Source organism: Platalea leucorodia (assembly GCF_965183815.1).
Source record: "Platalea leucorodia genome assembly, chromosome: 6".
Lineage (NCBI taxonomy): Eukaryota > Metazoa > Chordata > Aves > Pelecaniformes > Threskiornithidae > Platalea > Platalea leucorodia.
Genome location: NC_138828.1, coordinates 19,151,122 through 19,175,989, shown reverse-complemented (window position 1 = coordinate 19,175,989; position 24,868 = coordinate 19,151,122). Strand labels below are relative to the sequence as shown.

At 43.8% G+C, this 24,868-nt stretch overlaps 1 protein-coding gene across 3 annotated transcripts; it reads right to left on the bottom strand.

The window, feature by feature from the left end:
• Positions 1-688: 688 nt before the first annotated feature.
• Positions 689-23,115, bottom strand: ABCG2 (ATP binding cassette subfamily G member 2 (JR blood group)). Of its 3 annotated transcripts, none has more exons than XM_082315647.1 (16): positions 22,925-23,115; positions 16,945-17,157; positions 14,983-15,042; positions 14,388-14,502; positions 13,756-13,908; positions 13,173-13,330; positions 12,261-12,412; positions 11,691-11,795; positions 9,936-10,186; positions 6,904-6,986; positions 5,671-5,760; positions 4,923-5,047; positions 3,624-3,778; positions 2,630-2,719; positions 1,843-1,940; positions 689-1,357 (listed from the first exon to the last, which is right to left on the bottom strand). In XM_082315647.1, the coding sequence occupies exons 2-16, from the start codon at positions 17,148-17,150 to the stop codon at positions 1,207-1,209; spliced, it is 1,992 nt and encodes a 663-aa protein (XP_082171773.1). In that variant the 5' UTR covers positions 17,151-17,157; positions 22,925-23,115; the 3' UTR covers positions 689-1,206. The 3 variants fall into 3 exon arrangements, with proteins under 3 accessions (XP_082171773.1, XP_082171775.1, XP_082171774.1); XM_082315649.1 differs by having other exon boundaries at positions 9,936-10,183; XM_082315648.1 differs by lacking the exon at positions 22,925-23,115 and adding an exon at positions 22,262-22,343.
• Positions 23,116-24,868: the final 1,753 nt, after the last annotated feature.

Sequence of the window (24,868 nt, the reverse complement as noted above, 5' to 3'; positions counted from 1 at the left end):
CTATGCATTTTTATGCATTTCCTTGATGCATAACTGCAGGTAAAATCCTTTGCATCGCCATCGTTCTGTTTTCAAATAGTTTCATTTGATGTCAGCTGACAATGGGCAGCCCATCAGACGGGGAACCGCTACGCCCAGCGCCTGCGTTCAGCGAGCGTGGCCAGCGCTGGCCCCGGCGGCAGCTGGGGACCCGCCGGCCGCCTTGGCGGGGCTCGGCGCTGGCTCGCCCGCTCCGGCCGCCCCTCGCCCCGGCGCCCACCCAAAATTAAGCAACGGGTCTTTAAAACAGAGCAAATTCTATTGCATAAAATAATAATGGGGAGTGATAAGGGCAGAGCTCCTTGTTGGAGGAGCTGCGTCTGTACCAAGTGGAAGGAGACGAACTACCATCGCTGCATACGGCCAGGGAAAGCCGGCCTGCCAGGAAAGGGTTACTGCAACCTACGGACTCTTACAAATGTGGTACCATCCTGATTAGCTGTACACTTGACATTGGTCACCATAAAAAAGACTAAGAACTCAGGATAGCAGCAATAACAGGACAGCGAAGATGACTTGCAGTTACGCAGAGAAAATGCAAATTTCAGTACAAGGATTACACAAACTGCCGGAGTAAGAAAGTATAGTCGCCTTTATTTAAAAAATAGTGTTTCTACCACTCAAGCTTGGTAAGAAAAACTTGCTGGCATCAACGAAGTACACTCTAGAGCAGTAATGATTTGCAAATAGAAAAGGGCATGAGGCGTCCACTGGGATGGAGAGGATGTTTCTGTCGCTGTCTCACGTAGACTGTGACCACATTAGGAGGGGAGACTGCATTGGTGTCCTGATAAGCATCACTTTGGACTGAATTACTTGCCAGTGAATATAGGTGCTAATTAAAGTATGGAACCATTCTTTTTTTTCCAGGTTAAGCGATTAAATGTTAGTTTCATTGTTTAACAAATTCATAGCTAGAACATGGAGAAAGACTGAATAGTCTCTTGAAGAAATGAAGAGTTGTATACTTTTTATGGCAAAGAGAACTGAGGCATGCTAGACATTTCAGCAAAGTACATTAATACTAAGTATTTTATATACAAGGATGGCATTCACATTGTCGACCTGTGTAATCATAAACAAAAGTACAAAGGAGGGTCTCTTAAGAAAGAATCAAGTCAGTTTTCAAACTACTGAACAGTGGGAAATGCATTTTTCATTCTGGTTTTAAGAGAACTTCTTCATGAAGTGCAATTTCAGGTAGGCAATGGTAAGGAATATTACTGTCATGCAGGCGAGAGCCAGGTGGTTCTGCCACAGGCCCCAGCTACTCGCATCAATGCCTTGATTTTTCAGATATTCGTCTCCGGTACACCACCTACAGATAAATACACACACATTTATAAACTTAGTCAGTTTGCAGTACCTAGGAAGATCCCTAGAAGCTGTAGTGTGATTTCACGTCTATAGTAGGCCAGGCAAACACCAGCGGTATGTTGCTATTTTATTTTCTGTTTGTGTCTCTGTTTTTCTTGTAGCTACAGCCAGTTTCCTGTAGGAGGCTGAAATGGATTTTGTGAGGCTGTGTAATTGTAGCGCGTGTGTATGTGTTTCAGTAAACGCAGTTCAAAGAAAAGTGAGAAGCATAATGCCAGATATTTCTAGTGTTCTAAATGCTAAATATGACAATAAGCAGAATGTTCTCTGCAGACAGAATGCAAAAACCCAGTCAAAACTTCATTTTCCATATAAAAACTCACAGATTCTGCTGGTCATCAGTGAGTGTCTCACAAACAGACTAGTGCTCTAGGACTTTGCAAGTTACTGGGGGTGGGATTCATTTTAATGTACCAAGATACTTACGGCTGGCTTGTCTGTCGATAGTTATTGTTGCTGATTAAATTCGTGTTGTTGCTGCTGCCACAAAAGTTCAGACCAGCCAATTCATTGATTTGTAAAGCCTTTTAAAATAAAAGAAACAATGACAACAGAAATTAGTAGGTAAAGGAATGATACATTAACAAGATGAGACATAATTCAATTCAAATTTATTCTAAAAGCATGATGGTATTACTATTTATTATGTTGGCCAAATCCCCATTTTTTTAACTGGGCAGCGTGTTTCTTTTAAGAGGGGAATGTATGCAGTCCCCACCCTGTAATGCACGTGTGTCACCAGGCTTTCACACCTCCCCCAGGCTAGACTATTTCTGCATGGGCACATTAAAGCCCAAATTTCTCCGCAAAATATCACCCTGGCTTAAATTATGAAAAATTAGGAGAAAAGCTTTAGCTTGACAGGTTTTTGTTTGATTGATGAAAAAGAGAAGAACTGTTTTTTAGGGATAACAGTGTTCTTTGTGTCGTTTTCATCCAACTGCATTCCAGTGGATGTGGTTGTTTCGTGTCTCTCTCATACGAGGTGTTTCCAAGTTACAGAAATGAGCTCTTCTAAACAGCAGCGGGTGCTGGTTGATGAGAAGCCTTTCTTATTTCAAGATACTGCACTATGTTCTGAAGTTGCTCTATTTAATTAGCTGACCTTTTCCTCATTAGCCCATAAAGTTTAGCGTTTTCTTTATCATGAGTAAAGACATTCCTTTCTAGCAAATGTTTTCCAAGTCTGTACACAGGAAAATACAGCGCTTACTGTCATTCCGTATCGAGGGATGCTAAAGTATTTGAGCCAGGAGAGCCAGGACATGATGCTCGTGAGATTGACCAGCAACCCAGAGAAAATCTAGAGGCAAGGATTACAAAAAAGCCACAACAACAAAAAAACAAATTACAAATTACATGCTATTACCGTGTGTTCTTCTCCTAGCTCCTGACTCTGCTGCTTCAGATTAAAAACAAGTGGGAAGGCATTTCTAGAGGAAGAAACTCTTCCAGTGGAAGAACAGGGGAGAGGGAAGAAATCGTTTCTATTACGCAGCTTTGGGCCATAACCCCATGTGGTCCTTCTCCCGAAATGAGAAACGGGGAATGCTTTCACCCGTACATTAAACCCGGCTGCGTCCCGCCTGTGGGTCCCACATGGGTTCGCATGGACTGTCTGCCGCTACTCGGCTGTGTGGAGCTGCTGGAGGCGCGCTCTCGGTTTTGCTTGTGTGCCCTGCGTCTGAGGCAACGTGGGTTTTGGCTGTTGGTTCGGCACTGCCTCATTGTTTGTGGTGCCTGTCTGCTAACTGTAGCTGTTTGTGTGTTGTCCGGTTCTAACACGCCCGATGGTTGGCTCTGCAGCTGAAGAGGGCAACTACAGTAGCGGTCTCGGAGAGCAGGAGGCTGCGGGTCGTGTCCTCAGCCAGCCAAATTTGTCTTTGGAAAAGCTCAAGGAGAGTGACTGAAATGTTGCTCTAGGTTGCTTTTCTGCTTCCCAGGCAGCACGCTGGCTGCCAGAGCCACAGAGAAGAGGGCAGAGGAGCCACTCTCCCTCCGCCTCACACCCGGCCCCCCGGTTCTTGTTAGTTAAAAGGACAAATCAGAATGTTCAACCCCACGGTACCAGAGTATTCAAATCAGACATATCAGGATATTCGACATGCTCGACCCCACAGTCTTTTTGCAGAATTCAGCTGAACTCTGTGCCAGTAGGATTTCCAGATTTCAGGATTCAGTCTAGAAAACTGAATAATGCTACTCACAATCATAAAAACAAATGTGATAGTCATGAGCAGGTTTGCTACAGCGACCACGCTCTGTCCTGCTGCAATGGCTAGTGCCATAGAAGTGGCTGTGTAGGACACCATCATAAGGGTAAACATCATTGTAAAGAAGGCTTCTACTGTTGGTTTCAAACCTTAAAGATCAGAACAAGAAGGGTTTCAGTATGATCCTGCCAAAAGCTCTACCATTACCTGAACACTACCCTGACTTACGTAGTGTATCCTGCCTACAGATTACATTTTGTCTGACAGCATAGGCTACCTCGCTGAGACCCAAGACTGCAGCGGGGCTTGTGACAGCCCAGATGTGTCTGCCCTGTCAACAGAGGACAGGGTGAATAAGTAGTGTGCCTCTAACTGCAGTAACGCTGGAGATAGCAGAACGGGTAGAAGTTACAGTACTGTACTCCACACAGTCCAAGGTGAAGGCCTCACAGTGGCTTCAAGTTGTCTATCAAAGGAGAAATTCCTAGTGCGCTTCCATGAGCAGCAGTTGTACAGCATTTCACTTGTTTCCAGCAGAGAGCTCTCCTAGTGGACCTAGTGGCCTTTGGGTGGCTATGGATTTGGTAGCAAGGTCTAGCTCACTCCAGTTTAGCAGTCTGAGAGCCTCTTGCTGATGTGGCCTTGTTTCCTGTTCCTTAGGGAAAAAAACTCAGCCCAAAGCAAACTGTAATTATTTTTAAATTTTGCTTGCACTTTCAAGCTTTTGGGACATCCCAAAAGGATGCCGTGATCTGAAACCTTACCCTAGGAAAATGGTCTGCTTGGGACATGTTTTGAGGATGATATCTGAAGGTGTTCTAGGGTTGAAAAAGTTGGTGCCAGCAATTTTCAAAGTCTGCTCACTAACCAGAAGGCATTTCACCAAAAAGAGCAAGCTGATATTAATTCATACAATATTAAATTCTTAAAACTTTTTCTTTGATAGGTGTTCTTGCAAGGACGGAAAAAGTATCTTGTAAAAGTCACCAGAAGCTAAAAATGAAATGAAAAGGAATAAATCAAACCTATGTAGTAGAGGTTATGGCACGCTTCCTTCTAGGGATGGTGGAGATTAGACGTGTCATGGATTCTGACATGAATGCTTAAATCTTTGAAAGCTATCTTTTCTGTAAACAGCATGGCATGTTAAAAGCAAGTGCCGTAACCGCTGCCATGCCGATGTAGTGCTTTAGCCTATATAAATATACATGTACACATGCACATATATAAAATGCGAGTGCCTTGTTCATGTATTGAGGGGGTTGTAATGGGACTGTAGGAAACCATACTTGCCTAACATGAAGTAAATTATACAGGTGAAGATGATGCTTGGCATAGTCCTCATGGGTATTAAATCAGCCATTAGCTTTGAGATGAAATATGGAGATGTGCTGTAGTACCCACTGATATATTCATGTCTGGAACACAGAGATACATACAGCGTATTACAAATTTAATCACTAAAAAAAGAGTAAGATTATTTTCACCTGGAGACAAATGAATTCTAGCTCAAACTGGAAAAAAAGTTTTTTCATGGTTAGGCTGTAATGCATTTGTCCAGTAAGCCGTAGTAATGGTGGTATTTTCATACGCAAATGATATGGATACTTGTGCACATGATTTCTAGTAAATGTATGTGTTGTGTCGTCAAAACAGAGAAAGAGGGTAAAGCTTAAATAATTTTCCTTTTCCGTACAGTGTAATCTGCATAGCTTTAAAGAATCCAGTTAGATAGTATTTACTGTCCTCACTAGCAAGTCACAAACCTATTAATCAATACCTAAATTGAGTACTCAGGGTTTTTTTCCTATGTATGTTAATAATTTTAAACTCTGAGCCGTTTGCAATCATAGGTACCGTTTTGGCGATTTGCAGACAACTCACTAACAGGCTAAAAGAGTGTATTTGCAATGAGCACTAACAGTGAAATAATTTGAAAACTCTGCACTAGGTATACTTAAATGACAATTACCTACAGCAGGGCAAACAAACAAACTCTCTAACAGTAGGCCCTGATAACTTTTTTGCATGCTTTACTTACATAAATATCTTTTTTTCCACAACAAAGAGTTCAATAGCTGAGATGCTGCTGAAACACTGGTTGGTGGTCAGAAAGAACATTGCACCCAGTCTACAAAAAGCGAAATAGCAAGCCGTTATTAAAAATGAGATGTAAATTTAGTGTTTCCACTACAGTGTACATAAATCCAACCATAGTGCCTGGAGCTCGGCAGTATGTGACCTCCCATCCTGAATTGCATGGGAAAAGGCTTGGCTACAACTCTGAGTCCGTAACAAGCCTGAAGTAGACGTGGTACAGGCAGTATTTGTTACTCACATGCAAGGACAGTATGTTCTCTGATGCAGTCAAAGGATAGAAAATGAACTGATTTTCCTTATTTTTTTTTTTTACGTAATTTCCTGACACATTAAAAATTCTCAGTCTGTGAGGCATTTGTCTGATGCAAACTGTGAGGAACTGAATAAGCAATGATGTGAAAAGTTGTTTTCACCTTTTCCACTAAAATTTAGGGCTTTGCTTTCACAGTTTCATATCCAATTCAAAACCGGGCCATTTTTACATAAATGCTATGAAGTGTTTCAAGACTAAGAACCCAGAGCCTTCTTAGTTGCAAGTCCATTTGTCAGGCGATGTACATAACAGCTGTCAAAATGATGCATGGACAGGAATAATTTTAAAATCTAGCTTTAGATGCACCTTCTGACTTACTGCTGGTAAACTCAAGTGTGTATGTAGATGCAGTTGCAAGATCAAAGCTTTAGTTACCCGGGTTTATGTAGCCAAGTGTGTATATTTTAATCTTTTTTTTTTTTTTTATCTTGGGGAAATCTTTGCAGAAAAGAAGTTAAAAAGCTGCCATGCTGAATTAAACCTTTTAAATATGATGACTGCTGTTCAGCGTTTTCAGCAACCTCACTGGCACTGAAAAATGTCGTCCTACAGAAGGAGCGTTACTCACTTCATTCGGACTGCTTGTCCAGGTTACAGCCTGGCAGGGCAGAACTGCATCCCCCTCTCAGTTCTGCAGGGACCTCCCCAGAGGCAGAACAACATCCTCACCTTGGAGTCACTAACGCAGACTTGGCCTTACCTACTGATGTGAAGGGAAGCATTTGCTTGAAAGAGGTAGATAGATATGTTTCATAAAGAGCTCGCGGGTTCCTTCTCAGCCTCCAAGTTGTTCGTTATCCTATCGCGACAACGAGTGAGCTTTATCAAATTTTCGGATATCCATTACCTAAACTGACTAACCTGTTCTGTAGTCCGGCAGAGTCCTCTTTAAGTCCAAAGAAAATGGCACCTACAACCAGTCCCAGGAAAGCCGTAACACACAGCTAAATGGAAAAAAGAAAAGAAGAGAAAAAAAAAAGTATTATTCTCATTGCTTTCAAAGCTTCGGTAGTTTTTTTGAAATATGTAGCGGATGAGTGTAGATTGACAAGAAGCGTTTTCAGAAAGAAGAAAAGCTCTCCAAGCTGGGAAGGGAGTCGATGGGGCGGTTAGCAACCTGCAGCACCGCAGCACTTGGAGTCTTGCGCCGCGGTGGCCTTCGAGAGGTGTCTGTGAGACGCAGCAGCTCCCTGGTGCCACCTGCCCTCGGCGGCGGCCAGCCGCTGCTGCCTCACGCGGGCAAGGCACCGGGATGGATAGAAAGGAGGGACAACACGGGAGCTTCGCTGCTGCTCACTCTTCTGCGGTGGCACTGGCAGGAGGCACAATCCTGCAGCAGTATCACAGCAGTATCACAGCCTGACCTCCTGCCGGGCCAGATCTATGACCTGAGGGAACTGCTCTGGGAGTGCCGGGAGGGTGCTAGCACCAGCGATGGGAGGAGGACGATAGCAGGGGCTTGGTGGGGCAGGTTAGGAAGAGCGAATAACGCCTTTCCCCAGAGGAACACCAGCAGCATCTGCACCTCAGCCACGCTCCTTTCCCCCACCACTGTTTCAGCCATTCTTGGATGTCATGATTAAGTTAATTGGTAATGTATTACAACATCACTTCTCTCTCCCTGCTGATACTCTCCACCATTCCTCCTCGTTGGGACAGTCAGTGACTCCCCATCTGCTCTCAGTAACAAGGGTAACTTCAGCTCTAGTGCTGACCACGGCTCTTCAGTGCAGCACTTCTGCGGGGGTTTCTCTGGAGCCATCTCAATGCTACTCTGAGCTTGGCAACCAGTAACCAAAAGCAATCTTTCCTGACTGCCAGGTTGGGGATGACAGTATTTTCATGCTCCACAGTGTGTAATTGCTGGGCTCTATCACACATCTTATTCACAGGATTGCATTTAATATGAGGGGCCACAAAAATGATCAGAGGGGTGGAACACCTCCACTCTGAAGAAAGGCTGAGAGAGTTGGGGTTGTTCAGCCTGGAGAAGAGAAGGCTCTGGGGAGACCGCATTCTGTCTTTTCAATATATAAAGAGGGCTTATAAGAAAGATGGGGACAGACTTTTTAGCAGGGCCAGTAGTGACAAGACAAGGGGTGATGGTTTTAAACTAAAGGAGGGTAGATTCAGACTAGATATAAGGAAGAAATTTTTTCACAATGAGGTGGTGAAACACTGGAATGGGTTGCCCAGAGAGGTGGTAGATGCCCCGTCCTTGGAAACATTCAAGGAGAGACTGGATGGGGCTCTGAGCAACCTGATCCAGTTGTAGATGTCCCTGCCAATTGCAGGGAGTTTGGACTAGGTGACCTTTAAAGGTCCCTTCCAACCAAAACTATCCTATGATTCTATGATTCTATGAGCAAGATATTATGATTGGGCTATAGATGTACTGATATTTGCAGTCTGTAACAACTTAAAAAGCAAAGATACCAGCTGCCTCAAGGATATAATTTAAAAGACTGGAGTGTGTACATCACCCTCTTTTAATGCTAAATGCAAACGACAAAAGTCTCAACAAAACTGATGGTATCAGGTAGTTCTGTCATTTTTAAGTGTGAGCAATGCAGGAATCATAATACCGTAAACCCCTTGATCCATGGTACCCTATCACTAAGATCCTGCCGAAAGGAGCAAATGTCCGGGATAATTCAACTCCTAAGCCAATTGCAGTGGAAAGCAGGGATCATATCAAGACCAATTTGGAGCAGATTAATGAAAAAAGGCTTAATGGGCCGTGTACCTCTCAAAGAATGCTTGTTAAAATCCATCCCTAATGAGGGTGGGGAGATAGAAAACATTGTGAGAAACAAGTCAGGACCATTAACCTTGGGGTATTACAAGATCCTTGAGAGTCTAATTCTTGTCACAAGGTCAAGCTTTTACAAAGCAATTATTAAGGATCTCCATAGTATCAACATACAGACGCACACACATACTCAACGCCTTTTAACCTCGGGGATTCTGGACTCATTTCCCCTCCACACTGGCTGTTTGTTCACTCACTATGTAAACCATGATGAAGATAATTTATACCCCTGGCTTGGGACTAATTTTTCTATTGGCTCCTCTGGAATTGCTGAGATTTGCAGTGAGAGTTTTGCTGGTGCTGGCACTGCAGAGTTTGGCTCATGAATTAGGGGATTCCTCAGGATTAGTTGTTCTGCAGAGGTCAGCCAGGCGTTCCGTATTTTTGAAGGCAACGTGCACCTTTGAAGAAATCAACACTTCTAGTGTTGATTCATCTGAAAAAGCAGTACTAACAGGGCCAGTCATGTAGAACATGCTCATCTTCTGTGGCAGGTGTTAGACCCTATTGTAGTCTTCATCGCATCTTCTCCACAAGACATCATCGCCGTTATGAACAGTTAAATGACCAAACAACACACACATTACGAGACAGTGAAAATATTTTTACACTTGAGCCAACTTCCAGCACTTCATTGTGTGCTGAAGTTTAATTAAGTATGCAAGTGTAGTCTGTTAATTTTCCCTGGTAGGGGAGAAGACTTGAGGCCAAACCCCACAGTGCCAAGCCTGGACAATTATAGTCGAGTCTGAAGAATGTTCTTGAGCAAATGTGTGAAACTACTTGGGAGATTATCTGCTCCTGGCTGGGAGCAGCAGAATACCCTGCTGGAAAAGATCGTGCCTCCCAAAGTCTTTCAGTAGTCCAAAATTAATTACTGAGCACTCCCTCATGCTGCTCATTTGGGAGCACTCAGGACACCTTCTTGAATCAGATCTCCAGACCTTGAACACTCTTTTTTCAGATGCTTACTGCAGTCAAAATATCAAGAGGCAAAACCATCCCAGCGACTTATCTAATACAGGAGTGGAATAAATTCAATGTACACCACAAAAGGATAGATAGATACAAATAGCGTTACCTGAGCTATGGAAGCTTGAGGGTTTCCTAGCAGATTTTTAAATGTGCGCTTGGACACCCATTTCAGCTGATGAAGGAAGGAATTGGCATACGTGATTTGTCGGAAAACTGCTTTTGTTTTCTTCTTATTTCCCAAAGAACTATTCTCTAATACTGCTTTTGTTTCTTGGTAGTAGGCAGAGTTGGAGTATTTTTCTGCTAACTTCTCAGCCAAGGTTTTATTATATTCAGTGTGTTCTTCAGTGCCCTCTGCTGAAAAGATTAAAAAGAAATATGACTGTTTCTGTAAGGGATGGGAAGAATGTTTAGGAGTTAAGCCAGGAGAGTTATGTTGGGGTGGGAGAGTTACTAACGAACCAGAAGACTTAATATGCACATTTAGTTCCAGTGATTCATTGCGCTCAGTCTCACAGCATACAATTCAAAAGAGTTGGTATAAATAAGACCAAACCTCTGTGTTGCTGTGTGCAACCTGTCCCACAGGCAGCAGCTTCACAGCAGACTGACTACGTAAACCCTTGTCTGCCGAGGAAGTTTCAAACTGGCAGGAATCTGACTTTTAGTCAAAAAGTGATTCCCCCCCCCTCGGCCCTCGGTTTCTGTAAGTAATCTGTTTCGCAGATCTGATGAGATAATCCTAGACCTCCCAGACTTTTAGATCCAAGTAATCCTGCATGTGTCTACTTCAGTCAAACTTCTGAGTCTGTCATAAAGAAATTTCAGCTGGAGCTCCTTTTTTCTCAACCGTAGTCCAGTGTGTGCTTTTCCAATGACAAGTACAACGTGTGTTGCCAGCTATATTAGTCAGACCCTGAACACAGTCAGCATTTTTGTAAAATGCTGGTTGCTTCTTTGGTAAAGATATAGTGTAACTGTGTATTTGGGCATATAGCATATTCATTATTTCATTTCCCTTTTCATTCATGTGAAAAGAGAGTGTGCTATTTATGAGTAGCAACAGACAGGATGAAAAAGCATGCTACTGAACATAGGTGAGATTCGATTTGTTAGTTTGGGGATAATTTCTGCCTTACCAAAACTTCAGGGAAGCATCAGGAGAACACTGGTCCCCTATCTCTACCCCATTTTCCTATCCTACTCAGAGGAAGGAAAACAGTAATTTCATAACATATAAACCATTCCATTAGGTAAAAAATAGAAGGCATAACTACATCAACTTATGTCCCTAACTGGAACAATTGTCCTGGTTTATTGTCTCTGCAGGACTTCAGTTGATTTGCCTCAAAGATGAAAGAAGCTCTTTCTCTGCGTTGAGAGGTAACAAAACAGTTTCTTATACTCACAGACATTGTAACTTCAACACAGGAAAATATTCTTTCACCTTTAACATCTTGTAATTTGAGTGTGACTCAAAAGTATACAGGTCAGTTTATGAAGAAATGGATAGCAATGATAAATTACTAAATACCTATCTATGAGAGGCAAACTATTCTTGCATAGACAGGAATATTTTATATAGTAGGGCTGTATGTGAATTTGGTACTTATTTCAGGTTTTGCTAATTATTTTCCACATATAAACAAAAAGGATTTAGGAATGGTGTGGGCTTTTTTTTTTCCTTTAAAGCAACATGGATCAGCAGTAGGTAATACTCATGCATACCAATAACCATACGCTTGTACAACATGGTTATTGGTTGTTTGACACCTTTAAGTGATTTTTTTTCTGTGTTGTGCTGGACACCTTCTGGCAAAATACATGTTATGATAATTTCACTCAGCTGTGGGTTTCATACCTGTGTTAATTTCATCGGTCTTGCTCATTGCCACTGCAGTGGAGTCTCCATTAATGACGTCCAGGAAAAAGTCGGCAGGGTTGTTGTACGGCTCACACTCGTAGCCTGTGGTGACAGCATTACAGGTCCTAAGCGTTGGTTGTGTGACTGGCAGAAGGCTCTGCGTGGCCATCACGAACCCAGCCATGCCACTGTGCCCGTTGAGCAGCCTGCACCGTAAGCGTTGCAGGCTTCAGAAGGTCTGTGCTTGCCCAAGAGATGAACGGCGCTGCCGGACAGCTCTATCAGTGAAAGCACGGGGACAGCTGGCAAGGTGCCCTTCTCAACCCTAGCCTGGGCTTTGTCTAATTAAGGTGCACCCAGGAACAGCTGATTAGAGGCCAGCCCTATCATCCAAACCCACATATGGGTCAAGAGGTGAAATACCGAGAGAAATGCTTAGCCTGTTAAAATCCCAGGCTTGCTAATACACGCTATGTCCAATTCTGATCAAGCACTATTGGCATTTTATTCGAGTTAGTGCAAACTAAAGGTGTTGCTGCAGTTGGCCCTGCTATGCGTTGTGCTCACCGATAGACTGGAAGTACTCGATGGTGTGCTGAGCAGGCCCGTGGTACAGCACTCGCCCCGCAGCCAGCAGCGTCAGGCTGTCAAACAGTCGGAATATGGAGTACCGAGGCTGGTGGATGGAGAAGATTATTGTTTTTCCTTGTTTTGCCATCCTGAATGTGAAGAACGACAGAGATGTTAGCTTTGCAAGTCGATCCAGCATTTAGATAAGAGAATTTGCAAGTTCAGTTAAGCCTGGGTTAAGTTTGATTAACTTGACGTGCCAGAGAGGGGAGGGAGAAGGAAAAAAAAAAAAGGAAAAGAAAATAGGTTATATTTATAGCATCTGTGTGAGAAAAGGAAATTCCCTCTCACTGGGAATGTTGTTGGAGGAGAAATTCCTGGGAAAATTTTGATGCAATCAGAAAGCTCTGGAGAGACGTGTTTGAGTCCTCTTTGCTTGTAGTAAATGCAAAATGATGCAAAATTTGCAAATAGAGATTGTGTTGTGCTTGTTTTCCCAAAATGTTTTGGCCTGAGATTTTGTGATGGGGAAACAGCTAGCTGTGTTCTAACTACCATCCATATTAAAACCGATCACCTTACCAGACTGTACAACAGGTGTTTTTTATGCCTTTTCTGGCCCAGGCAGACACGAATATGGATGAAGCTGTGACAGCTATCATGGCCAAGCTGCAGTCCCGGCATGCACACGCTTTGTGCAAGGCGCTTTGTGTACTGTTATGAGCAGCTGCTTTGGAGTGAGAATTCATACAGCCTTTTTCCTACCCCCTTTGCAGCCTTGGCTCGCCGGTAAACAATTACATGTCTGATTTCCCTGTTTGCACATTCTAACTATAATTTAAGTCAAATACAACTGAAATGTAGCAGAGTTGAGAGGTGAAAACAGGAAGCTGTTTCCAAGGCCGTCACCTTTTCAGGAGCAGTAGGACAGCGTTAGCAGTGCTGGCATCGAGTCCCGTAGTTGGCTCATCCAAAAACAAGATGGCAGGATCCGTGATGAGCTCCATCCCAATACTGGTCCTTTTCCGCTCTCCTCCAGACACCCCACGAATGAACTGGGTGCCAACCTGCCACAAACAAGAAACTTGTCTCGTTTGGCCTGATAACAAATGCTTGAGTGAACAGCATCCTACCGACACGGCAGCATTTGGGAAGAGTTGTGAGAAATTTTGACCCTACTTTCAGGTACAGATGTAGATGTTACCTCACACACACAGGCTGTTTCTTAATGTTAGTATTACTTGAAGTGTTCTCTTTTTTCTCCAACTACAGACTACCTTTCCCCTTCCCCGCAATGTAACAACATATAGCAGTATCAGCGCAGAGTCTATACAGATCGTCATAAAGAAATGTCATTAATTATTGTATTACTGAAATAATCATCTGTTTAATTTTACTTTTTTTTTTAATCTGCCATGCTGAGCCATTTGGTTAATTAAATAAATCACTTAATATTTGTTCATGATTTAAGCACCATATTTACATGCCTTACCTTGGAATCTGCCACTTTGCTCAAACCCAGTTCCTTGATGATCTGATTCACTCGTTCATTTTTTTCCTGTTCCTTCACTGACTTTGGCAAACGGAGTGCTGCTGAGAACTTCAAATTTTCTCTTACAGTCAGAGTTCCCACAACCACATCATCCTTAATTAAAAAAAAAAAAAATAGATACTTGGAGGTCGCTTAGCAATTTCTATTTTTTTCCCCTGAGAACTGCATCTGCCTGTGTTTTATGTTGTCCTTGGATGCTGAGGGACAGAAGCAACTGCCGGAATGGGACTTAGTGGCATTGTCCCTGGGCAAGCGGAGGTACAAGGTGTATATTACCAGAAAGCGTTATACTTGGAAAATACTCCATGCATATTAGTAACCTACGGCTGTTGCCCCAAATGGAGAACAAGGAGGGATCCAAAGCGTCCGCTCCCATTGACTGTAGAGCATAAAGGAAAGAGACTCAAATCCAAAGCAGAGTCTCTTTCCCAGCAAGGGTGGATGTGTGGAGAGTTGCTACTGCACCAGCCTCGATTCTTGGATCAAAGCAAGGTACTTGCAAGACTGCAGCCTTCTTACAACTGCAGTCAGAAGGGGACAATAAAATCCATAGAGTGATTAACATTATTTACCTGTACGACATATCCAGAGGTACATTTGAAGTTGGCAGGCTGTGGAGCTCCATTGATCAAAATGTCACCGGAAAGCCCATGGGGATCCTTCCTTGCGGCCAAAATGTCCAGCAGACTAGGAGAAAAGTTGGTTACTTTGTCAGATGAGCATGCAGGAGGTAAGCTCTCTAAACCACAAACCCAGTTCATGGAACGAACAGCTACATAAAAGCATCCCGTGTTAAACATTCACTACTTAGAAACCCCCCAGGAACTTTCAAGGGCTGAGTTTCTTTTGTTCTGGTTTCCTAAGGAAAAGAGATCTGTGCAATTTCATAGTGCATTTTTATCCATTCATTCAATAATATGAGCTTAACCTAGAATGATACGTAAAGATCGTGTGTCAGGAAAGCGTGGACTAAAATTGAATTACATCTTTATCATGCAAGCTGATTGTCTTTTTTGAATTCAGGTATTTCTCAGAAACCAGTGACATTTGCACAGACCTAAATGAAAACAAAATCTTTCCCTGCAAGTATTGTCCATTACTCCTAAATATGTGCAGGTTCATTTTCTCCTTGGTGTAATTTCTGTGTAGGGCAAAGAGGGCACTTACGAAGATTTACCACTGCCAGTGGGTCCCAAAATTGCATTCAGTCCTGGTCTCATGATGCCACTGTAAGACAAAACAGGTAGGTTTTACAAAATAGATAGGGTGTTTTTATCTCTCTAACTGTTTCATCCGGTACGCTAGTGTAAATTATCTGTAGAACTACCTTCTGCATCCCATTAATTTTGGAATTAATCAAGCTGCCTGATCACAAACAATATTTATGATCAGTCAAACTCCACCTTAATTTTTATTCCTAATTCAGGAAGAACTAATCTTCATATAATGAAGACAACACAGACACTTGAGTAAACTGTAGCAAAACCTGTATGCACGCTTTTTCCCCATGGATCTCTAGAAGTGAAGCACATGCTTGCTTTAACCACATTCAGCTCTAAAGGTATTATTCTCTTCGCGGAGAGAATAGTGGTCCCTGTAGACAGAACATACTGGGGATTTGTCTGTACTTCCAGAAACTGCAGTTGATATAGTTTCTCTGTATCTAATTTTAAGCCACATGGAAACCAAAAGCCAGACAGAAAAGGTTTTTAAGTATTTGGAGAAAAGACCCTATAGAAATGATACAGTATGTGGAAATACTGCTGCCTTTTTTTTATCTTTTTGCTGGAGCACATGAAGGCATCACTTTTATTTTTCCTGACTAGCCCCTAAAATCTGCACTCAACAGGCTTTGGTGTACACAAGAATCACGTTGCACATACAAATGCCTGTCTGTATGTTATGATACCAGGTTTGTCTTGAACTGCACTCTGATAGTGGTTGTTATCAGCAATCCAGGTATCAGTGATCTTTGTACTTGGCTGTGGCTCTGGCCCAATACAGCTGTTCTTATGGTCTCGTGACATGCAACCTAGGAGGCTTGGTTTTGCTCTTGCTGATACATATTTGTTTCCTTCAATTTCTTATCATGGAAATTTATGGTTCCACAGATTAAGCAGCATACACATTATACATATGTTATGTTACGTTATATGTGATTTTAACACAAAACCCCAATATGCAACAAAACAAATGCAGATGTTGCATTTTCTAAAAGGGAAAAGCGTAATGTGTGTTAAACGTTGGTCTTTTACAACAAGCTACAAGAGGGGCCTTCTGCCCACATCGTTGCAAATGACCAATGTCAGTCAATTGAGTTACCATAACGTACGGCTCTTGAGAAGAGTAGGAAAGATTTTAAGAGCTCATGTTTAGGAGGTGTGGAAATCGCATGGGCAAAGAGCAGGGCAGACAGCTACACAAAAGGGTGAATATTTATGGTAGAAATTGGAGTTAGGGAGCTGAAAGTCATGGGTGACTTGGAATGGCATGTTGTATGAGTACTTGCCACTTAGCTTAACTGCTGAACTGTGAATGGGAAAACTTTATGCATAGATTATTGAACAAAGGCCATAAAGACGTGATTCCTTTACTGCAGTAGTGCTCAATGTTGAAAAAAACCCCCCAAAAGATAAAACTTTACCTCTCTTCAAAGTTAACCTAACCTTTGTTTATATTATTGTCTTAAACATTTTAAGTTAAAACCCCCAAAATCAACCTTCCCAAAGGCCACCTTGGGGAAGGAGACGCAAGCATGGAGGACAGGCTACTCGTATCTCAGTTAAACACCACGGCACAGCGGGAGACTTGCCAGGTAGTGTAAGACGACCACAGCCGGCTCGTGTGCCCCCGTGCTGATAGCGGCCAGGAAGGCTGTCCTCCCTGGGGCCAGCAGCGCCAGCTCTCTGTTGTACAGGCTCAGCTCTAATGACCGAGGACCACTGGGGCTAGCAGGAAGCTTAAGCACAGCTGATAGCAAACACGAAGCAACCATGCACACATATAATTTTTCTAAATCTTGATCAAATTCTGTATATTGTGCTTAGTGGCTCAGTGACATGAGTGGACTCAAATGTCCGGACAGAAATAAAACATACACATACTCTAAAGAGATGTTTAAATACGTACTTGACATCTCTCAGAACTTCTTTATCAGCTGTTTTTTGCCAACACAGGAACCCACTCTTCATCTTCACATGGTAGCAGATGTTGTGGAAAGTTAGTACGCTTCCTCCCCTGCCAGCTAAGTGTGGAGAGGACTGCCTTCTGCTGGGGATGCCATTTGTATTCGAGTCTGACATCTGAATACTTAGGTGTGGCTGGCCTTCTGCCATTTTTCCTCTATAAATGAAAAAACAGGAAGGGGGAAGATTTGATTAGGTATGGAGAGGAAAGGTGTGTCTGTTGGGTCCAGCGTTCAGCACCGGACCTACTGTGGGCCTTGCAGATGTCCGTCTGGGTCTGTCTCTTTCAGATAGGAAGTTTGTGTCCTGCGGGCTCAGACCTTGAGATGACACAGAGCTGATGGGGCGCTGGGTCTGCCATAGTGCTTCACACCCCATGCAGTGTTAGGGAGGTAGAAGAGTCTCCCTCCACCCTGATGGTCTGTTGTGCTGGGTTGACCTTGGCTGGCCACCAGACGCCCACCCAGCTGCCCTCTCAGGTGAATCTCTGCTCCAGTGCCTGGAGCACCTCCTGCCCCGCCTTCTTCACTGGCCTTGGTGCCTGCAGGGCTGTTTCTCCCACATTCTCTCACAGCTGCTGCACAGCATCTTTTACCCTCTCTTAAACAGGTTTTCAGAGAGGTGCCACCAGCATCGCTGACACGCTTGGCTTTGGCCAGCGGCGGGTCCGCTGGTGCCGGCTAGAGGCGGCTGTGTCTGGCATGGGGCAACCCCGGGTCCTTTCTCCCAGAGGCCCCCCCGGCGGCCCCCCTGCAGCAGCACCTGGCCACGGGCACCAACTGCATCCGTCCTCCCGGTACGAGGAGGCAGGTGCCTCGCACAGCGGGTAGTAGCGTGAGACTATGCCCTCTCTGGAGGGCTGGCCCTGGCAGAGAGGTCTGTACATAAACTGCACGCTTGTTAGAAACCACAGGTACAACAGGTGACTCACCGAAAGATTGGCTCAAAATTACTGAGGTCCAAAAGGACCTGGCTTTCTGCCCATCCGCTTCATCAGACTTCTTTCTGGTTTTGAATGTGCTTAGAGTTTGCCCATTAGATAATCTTTTAAAGGAGTGGTTTGAAAGTAAAGATATTCCTTCTACCTCTGGCACTCCTGTGCAATGGCAACAAAATCTAAAAATCGTTGGTTTATTGTTTTAATCAAAATGATTTTGCCAAGGGTATAGGAACGTGGAAACTGACACCACTGCCAAGTAATTCTCTTCCTTGGATTTGCTTTCCATGTGAAAACTAAAAGGTAGTTGTGGAATAATTAAAGTTATCTCACCTCCCTTTTCAGCCAGGCTCCTGCCTGTGAGCCATCCACCTGCACCGTGGGGGCGTCCCCAGCTACCCCTTGTGCATGCTGGCATTTGTCCCCTTTGTGCTTCCTGAGTGGCACAGAGTCATTTAGGTGGGAGGCAGGATCTGGCCTCCCTTTATATATCATGTTAACTCATCAAAGTGTAATTACTTAATTGTCACTAAGGGAAATATTAGTAATGCAGTAGTTCATGGGAGATGAGCAGCTAGGAGCTGCGGGATGATCAGTCCCGTACCTCAGCATAGTTATGCTGCTTGCAGCAAGGAAGAAAGCAAATTATGAGACCGTTTCAGACAGGCTGAATGAATTTGAGAGCAGTTAATAAAATGAGCCTCACAAAAAGAGCCGTTTAATCTACCACAGTCATATGGTCACATAAAAAAACCAAGCCCTTATCTTGTTGGTTTGCTAAGGCTGCTTGACAGACAGCTGAATTCTGTGGCTATCAGCGCAGTGAAACCGCTGGAAGCCCTACTTTCAGCAACAGGCCTATCTGCATGTAAAGGCTGGTTCATCTGTCTCCCAGTGATGCTATCCCAACCTCTTCTGACAAAACTGCAGTCTTCTGTGCTGGCAAAAATATAAGGTCTTAATGTTTTAGTAATCAGTAATCTTGGCCCAATTTTCCTACAATGAAAAGAAACTATGTTCCAAAGACAATTATAATGGCAGTAGCTTTAATTTAAGCAAAAATGGATTCTGAGTAAGTTGAACATCAATTAAATGTGCAACATTTAAAGTCTGGAGGCCTTTTATTGATAAACTGCCTACACTCTTCTCTGCTTGTGCCCAAGAAGACTTATCTACCTGCAGGAGGGCAGCTAATTTTATAAGGCTATTTATATAGTAGTTTCTGGGCTAATCTGGCTGGACATCAATCATTGCCATTGGAAAGGATGCTTTGGTAAAGTAGAGATGTGCATTCAGAACCGCAGCGGGAACTTGTCACTTAAAGTCTCACCATACGCTTAGCAGATGTTTGTTAGCATGCCGAGCCAGGTACCAAACACCCGCAGACAGACATTACAAAATCCCTTGAACTGTTGGATAACCAGCAACGTGATGTGAGCGCAGAATTCTTCAGAAGACACTGTGACTCTGGCCTTGATAGATCACTGCATCTATAAGGTGTCTGGATCAGTATTTTACTTGATCAGATTTTTTTTCTCAGCTTAATGTTTCGGTATTACTGATGCAATGTTATGAGCAAATGCGGGAGAGTGAGGTGGAGTCGGACCTCAGGCGTTATCAACAAAATAGTTAAATTCTTCTTTGTTTCATTTGGGTTTGTTGGGTTTTTTTCCAAAGACCAGCATAAAAGCCTAACTCAGCACTTGTACTGAAATTTCAGAAATGCTCTTTAGAAAACAAACTTTTAATTTAGGAATGAAACAGATTCAGTCTTCCAGACTGAACTTGACTGGCAGACAATAAGCACAGGATCAGAAACTATTTTTGTAAATACAGGATCACGCTACTTTCACAGACTCGTTCTTAAGAACAGACAGTACGTCGAAGTTAAATTTAATTTCCCAGTCAAGTTATGAGTAGATTGTACACATCTTTGCAAAGAACGTTGCAGAAGATGGATAAATAAATCAGCTACGAGAAGGATTAGACGTATCCATAGCAGACAGTCCCTCAATGGCTATTTAATACAACTGTCGGCAGCAAACCTCCAGTTCAGGAAGGCCCGAGCCCACTGATTGCCCAAATCTGCCAGAGGAAAATGGTGTTCTTTGATACTGTCCCTTGCGAAGGCACTGGTTACTGGCAGCTATGAGCAGAGGCTGGATTCAGGTCTAGCTGGACCTCCGGTGTAAATCGGCACGGCTCTTCATGGCTGCAGTGCGCTTGTGCTACTTGCAGTGACAGGGTGGGATGCTGTAGGTGAAGACACAGAGTTGTCTGTGTGCTCTTCCTCCTGATGGCTGCCCCTTCAGGGAAAGGTGTATTTGTAGGCATATGCCATTTATCACAGTAAAAAAATTCTATTATTTCAGATGTTAGGTTAATAATGAAAATAGCACTCTACACTTTGAGAGCTACTGGAATTTATTGCAGAAAGAAATTGCAGAATAGTCGTTCGCTTGAAACTTGAACGGTTATTTATCAGTTGCTCTATGAAAGCTGTGTTAGCCGTCTCTCTTCTCAAAGGAGCGTAACCGTTGCAAGGGCTCCGTCCCAGCAGCGACTTGGGATGACAAAATGACAGAGTTCTGGACATGCGGGTGGGAAGGGGCCTTGGGAAGCCCCAGAACCCAGCTTCTCTTTCCGCGCAGGGCTGTCACCAGCAGGAGATCAGGGCAGCCGTGGCTTTGCCTAGGTGACTCGTGAAAACCTCCGAGAGCGGCAGTTTGGGTCTCAGCTAACAGTGTGCTGAGAGAAGATGAAGTGCTAACATCAGAAATAATGCCTGTGTGCTAGAGTTAGGCTTTTGATGTGCTTTTCTTTTTTGGAGACCTTTTTTTTCGCTGTGTACTTACTTGCAGTGAGATAAACAGTCTGGTATTTTACAAACCAACCTTCCCATTTCTGATCTAGCAATAAACTTCACCATAGGAATACAGGGGCATGCTCCTTTACAGCTAATATAATTGCCAGCTGTTTGCAATTGCTCCTTAGGAATGGATTTTTTAAAATATCGCTTTAGGCCTTGTTTAAAAAATTATTTATTGCATTTAATGTGACATACAGCCATGAAACATTTTAAGTCAGAGCATGTGCAGGACAAAGAAACAACCATGATGACTGTTAATCAAATCAATTTCTATGCAAACTAAAATTCTTTAAATGAAGATTCCTAGAATCCATTGCCAATGGCTTGCAAATATCTACTTTAGATCAGAAATGAGCAGGAGATTCAATGACAATACGTACTGCCTGCTGTATTCAGAAATATTCGTTAATATGATGAAGTGTTTCATATCCTCATAGTATCAGCTCTGGGTATAATACATTATTTTTGCATCGGCTAAATATAAACGCTATGAACTCTTTGGGAATTTTACAAATTTCATTTGTTGTCCCGAATCTTTCTAAAATATTTTTATTGCCACTGATTTCAGCATTAATTTCCGTTCAAGCCTAGTAGAAAAACCTTTTCTTCAGAGATATTTAGTCTCAGAAAATTATGTCAGTAGGCAAAGTACTGGATCTTGAGATTTAACCTTTTATTAATGGCAAAATGAAACTATTTGCTTAAAAACTATCATGAAATCTCTTTGCCCACTGTTTCGATGTGCAGAAAATGAAACTCTCGGTACGGTCACTTTCCTGTGTATTCTTCGAGCCTTGTAAAGTCTCATTTTCCCTACATACACAAGGGCACTAAACCAAAACATAAAATAACAACAACAAAATGTACTACAAAGTTCCATTGACTTAAACCTACTTGAACCCCAGCAATACCATACCTGGGGTCTTTCAAGCAATTTCAGTACACCTATTGGTATGCCTTAAGATGTATTGCCTATATAAAAAGCTAAGTAACGTTCATTCCTGCCAGTCTTCCTGCAAAGCTTTTGGCACTGAAAGGGATTTGCGGTTCAAAGAGAAAAAAGAATGCTATAGGAATGGCAGTAAAATTTTGAATGGCAAAACTCAGAAGTGCATTTCGATTCATTTTTTTTTTTAAATCCAGGCATTTACTCGAAGTATTTTATCTCTGTGGAGAATAAGCATTGAAATTACTTAAGGAGGAAGAGTTTTAGAGACACAAGCAGAGTTTTCTGCAGGAAGCTGGCTCAAACCCTTTAAAAAATAGCCTGGTTTCTTTTTTCTGAACACTTGAACCTGCCAGAGAAACCACAATTAAGTGAGCTATTATTTCTCTTATTTTTAACAGGTACAAAGTTTAGTCTTGCAACCTGCCAGCTGAAGCAGTACAGTACGTACTACAAATGTGCATTTTAGACTTCGGATACATATAAATTCATGGAAGTTTTAAGTATACCTTTTTTTTCTTCTTTAGTTGCATGCATTCACAGGGGTGTAGACTGGCCAGAGCATGGATGCGGACATGCAAAGAGGGCAGGAGAGCCTGGTACTGCCGGCTCAGGACCATACAGTCCTCTTTCTCAGGAACACGCGTAGGAAATTAAAACCATTTGAGTAAATAAGGATAATGCGATTCAGGCAATCTGTAAGTTAATTGCCAACCGATTTATGAGGGATTTGTAACCTACCTTCTGTGAAAAGAGCCCTGTGTGTTAATTAGGGACTGAGTAAGCAGCGCTCTGTGTGTGCAGGCATTTGCACACGTGTTATCTGCAGTGCATTAATATGCATGGGCAAACTCCACGTTCCTGCAAAATATTCTAACTTTTCACCTTTTTACTGGCTTTAATTTAAGCCTTGATGCTTTCGCCCCCCATTTATAAAACGTATTTTCATGAATTTCTTGCCAAATTTCTCAATAAAATCCCTTGAAAAGCTGGGAAAAGGTAGGCAAGCATTTCGCTGTGTTTTCCTTGGCTGTTGGAGGAAAACAGCTGCTGAATCTAATTCCTTAGCGATGGCAGAGTAAGCAATTCATGGACAAGGAAGCAAGCCACGACAACAAATTAAATTTATCATCTCAATAAAAGGGCTGAACTGCTGCTACCGACTGACTTACCAGCAGCAGGTCTGGGTCAGCACTGCGGGGCTGCTGAGGAGGTGGCAGAGGCGGTGGAAGGGAAGCAGGAGCCAGGGAAGAGCTGAGCGTGGTGTGTAGGAACGCAGCCCTGGCGGCTCGCTCAGCTTGCAGGGCAGGGCAGTCCCACCCGTGTCATCCCATCTGCTGCAAAACGGTGACAAGCCGGGCGCTGGGTTCCCTGCACTCCGTCACCCCGGGGAGTCTCCACCCTCTCCCGCACAGCACTGGGGAAGCCAGAGGGCTTCGTGGGGAGGGCAGGGCCAGGACGAGCCACAACTTTCACCTTTTTTTCTTTTAGCTGAACAAGTCGTAAGCGAGCTGCAGTGCAGCACCTCGTTGGGAGCCACCTCAAACCAACCACATTGGTAGCGGTGACATTTGAATGAAGTACAGCACCTCCACCTGCCAGAGGCTTGGAGCGACGGCCGAGTCTGGCAGAGCTGGCAGGGTGTGCTGCGTGCCAGCAGGGCATGTCTGACGAGGCACAGCTGGTTGTGAAGTCTTCTCCCCAGTGGCCTGCAGACAGGTACTACCTTGATATGTTTTCCTTAAGTTCAAACTACCTACAATAATGCAAAGGCTGTACTGAGCCCATCAGAGTGGGGTTTTCAGAGGCTAGTATGCAGGCATGTAACCAATGCTATGGAGGGAACCAAAGCTGAGGCAGCCTTCGTTGTTTGAGGTAGAAGCGTTGGTCCCTGGCACATGCTGTCTGCCCGGCTGGGCCCGCTGGGCAGCACAGCCCACAGCTTTCCAGGAGCTGCGCTAGCATCTGGAGCGGCACCGATGACGGGCACGCCGCTTCTCCCGTTTGCACCCTGACACGGTTTTGCTTGCCAGGAGAGCTGTAGCTTCTGAGTCCAGTAACCCCGAAGATGAGGTCGGCCAGGCTCTGGGGGATGCTGAAGGAACTCCTTCCGTTCAGCGGGGCTGCTTGCGCTTGGCCAGCGTCCCAGGCGCCATCCTGCGGGAGGGCTCTGCCCGCGCTTTGACAAGAGCACAAACCCATGCGGTCGCAATCGTTCTCCTTGGCAGAGGGACACAGAAGAGCACATGTTACAGATGGTTTCCAGTCAAAAGCATGAGCTTTATGCTCTCATTTTCCTAGCAAGACTCATCACTAACTAGTAAACGCCAAGGCTGCCTGTAAGAGCTGCCCGGGTGAGAACATCACAAGGCCAGCTTTTTTAGCTGGCTGTAACCTGGGATGGGTAAATATCTCATCATTCAGGAATCATGCTCCTGGGATCTTATTCTTTCCTTTATCACTAGTTTTATCATAATTAACGCTGTACTGTATTTATACAAGACTTATAAGCATCCTAGCAGCTAGTGAAGACCATTGCATGGTCCCAGTAGCATTTGAGAAGGTGCATGTATGACCAAATAGATTAAAAAATACTGTTATCTCACACATCAAATTATTTCATCCGTGCCCCAGAAAAGTACCAGTTAAATCACCACGATGTTAACATCACCCATTTCACGGGAATGGCAGGTTTCCCGGCAGGTTCCCTGCTACTCGGAGCGGGCTGTGTTTCACTGATGTGTTCCCTCCTCCTAAATTTAGGCTCAGAGTTATACTCCTCCACAACCCTGCCATCCTTTGTCTTACAAGTGTCTTGCCTGTACTTTGCTTTTTAGATCAAAGCCTTACATACTTGACGATTAACATACCTAGGAAATATTTAAGTCCTCTGTTTCCTATCAGTGAGCACAACAGTCCCTAGAACTGCTACCACCCATGCCGGTGAAATCGTGCCTCACCACCCTGCCGGTTGTGCCAGTCCCAGCGTGCTGGTTGGGGTGGCACTTGGGGGAGATGAGCGTGTCGCAGAACTGTGCCTCCAGCAGACTGGTTCCCTCATGCTCACTCAGTGGCGTGCATTCCCACCACCCCGGGGAGGAAACAATCCTCCAGGA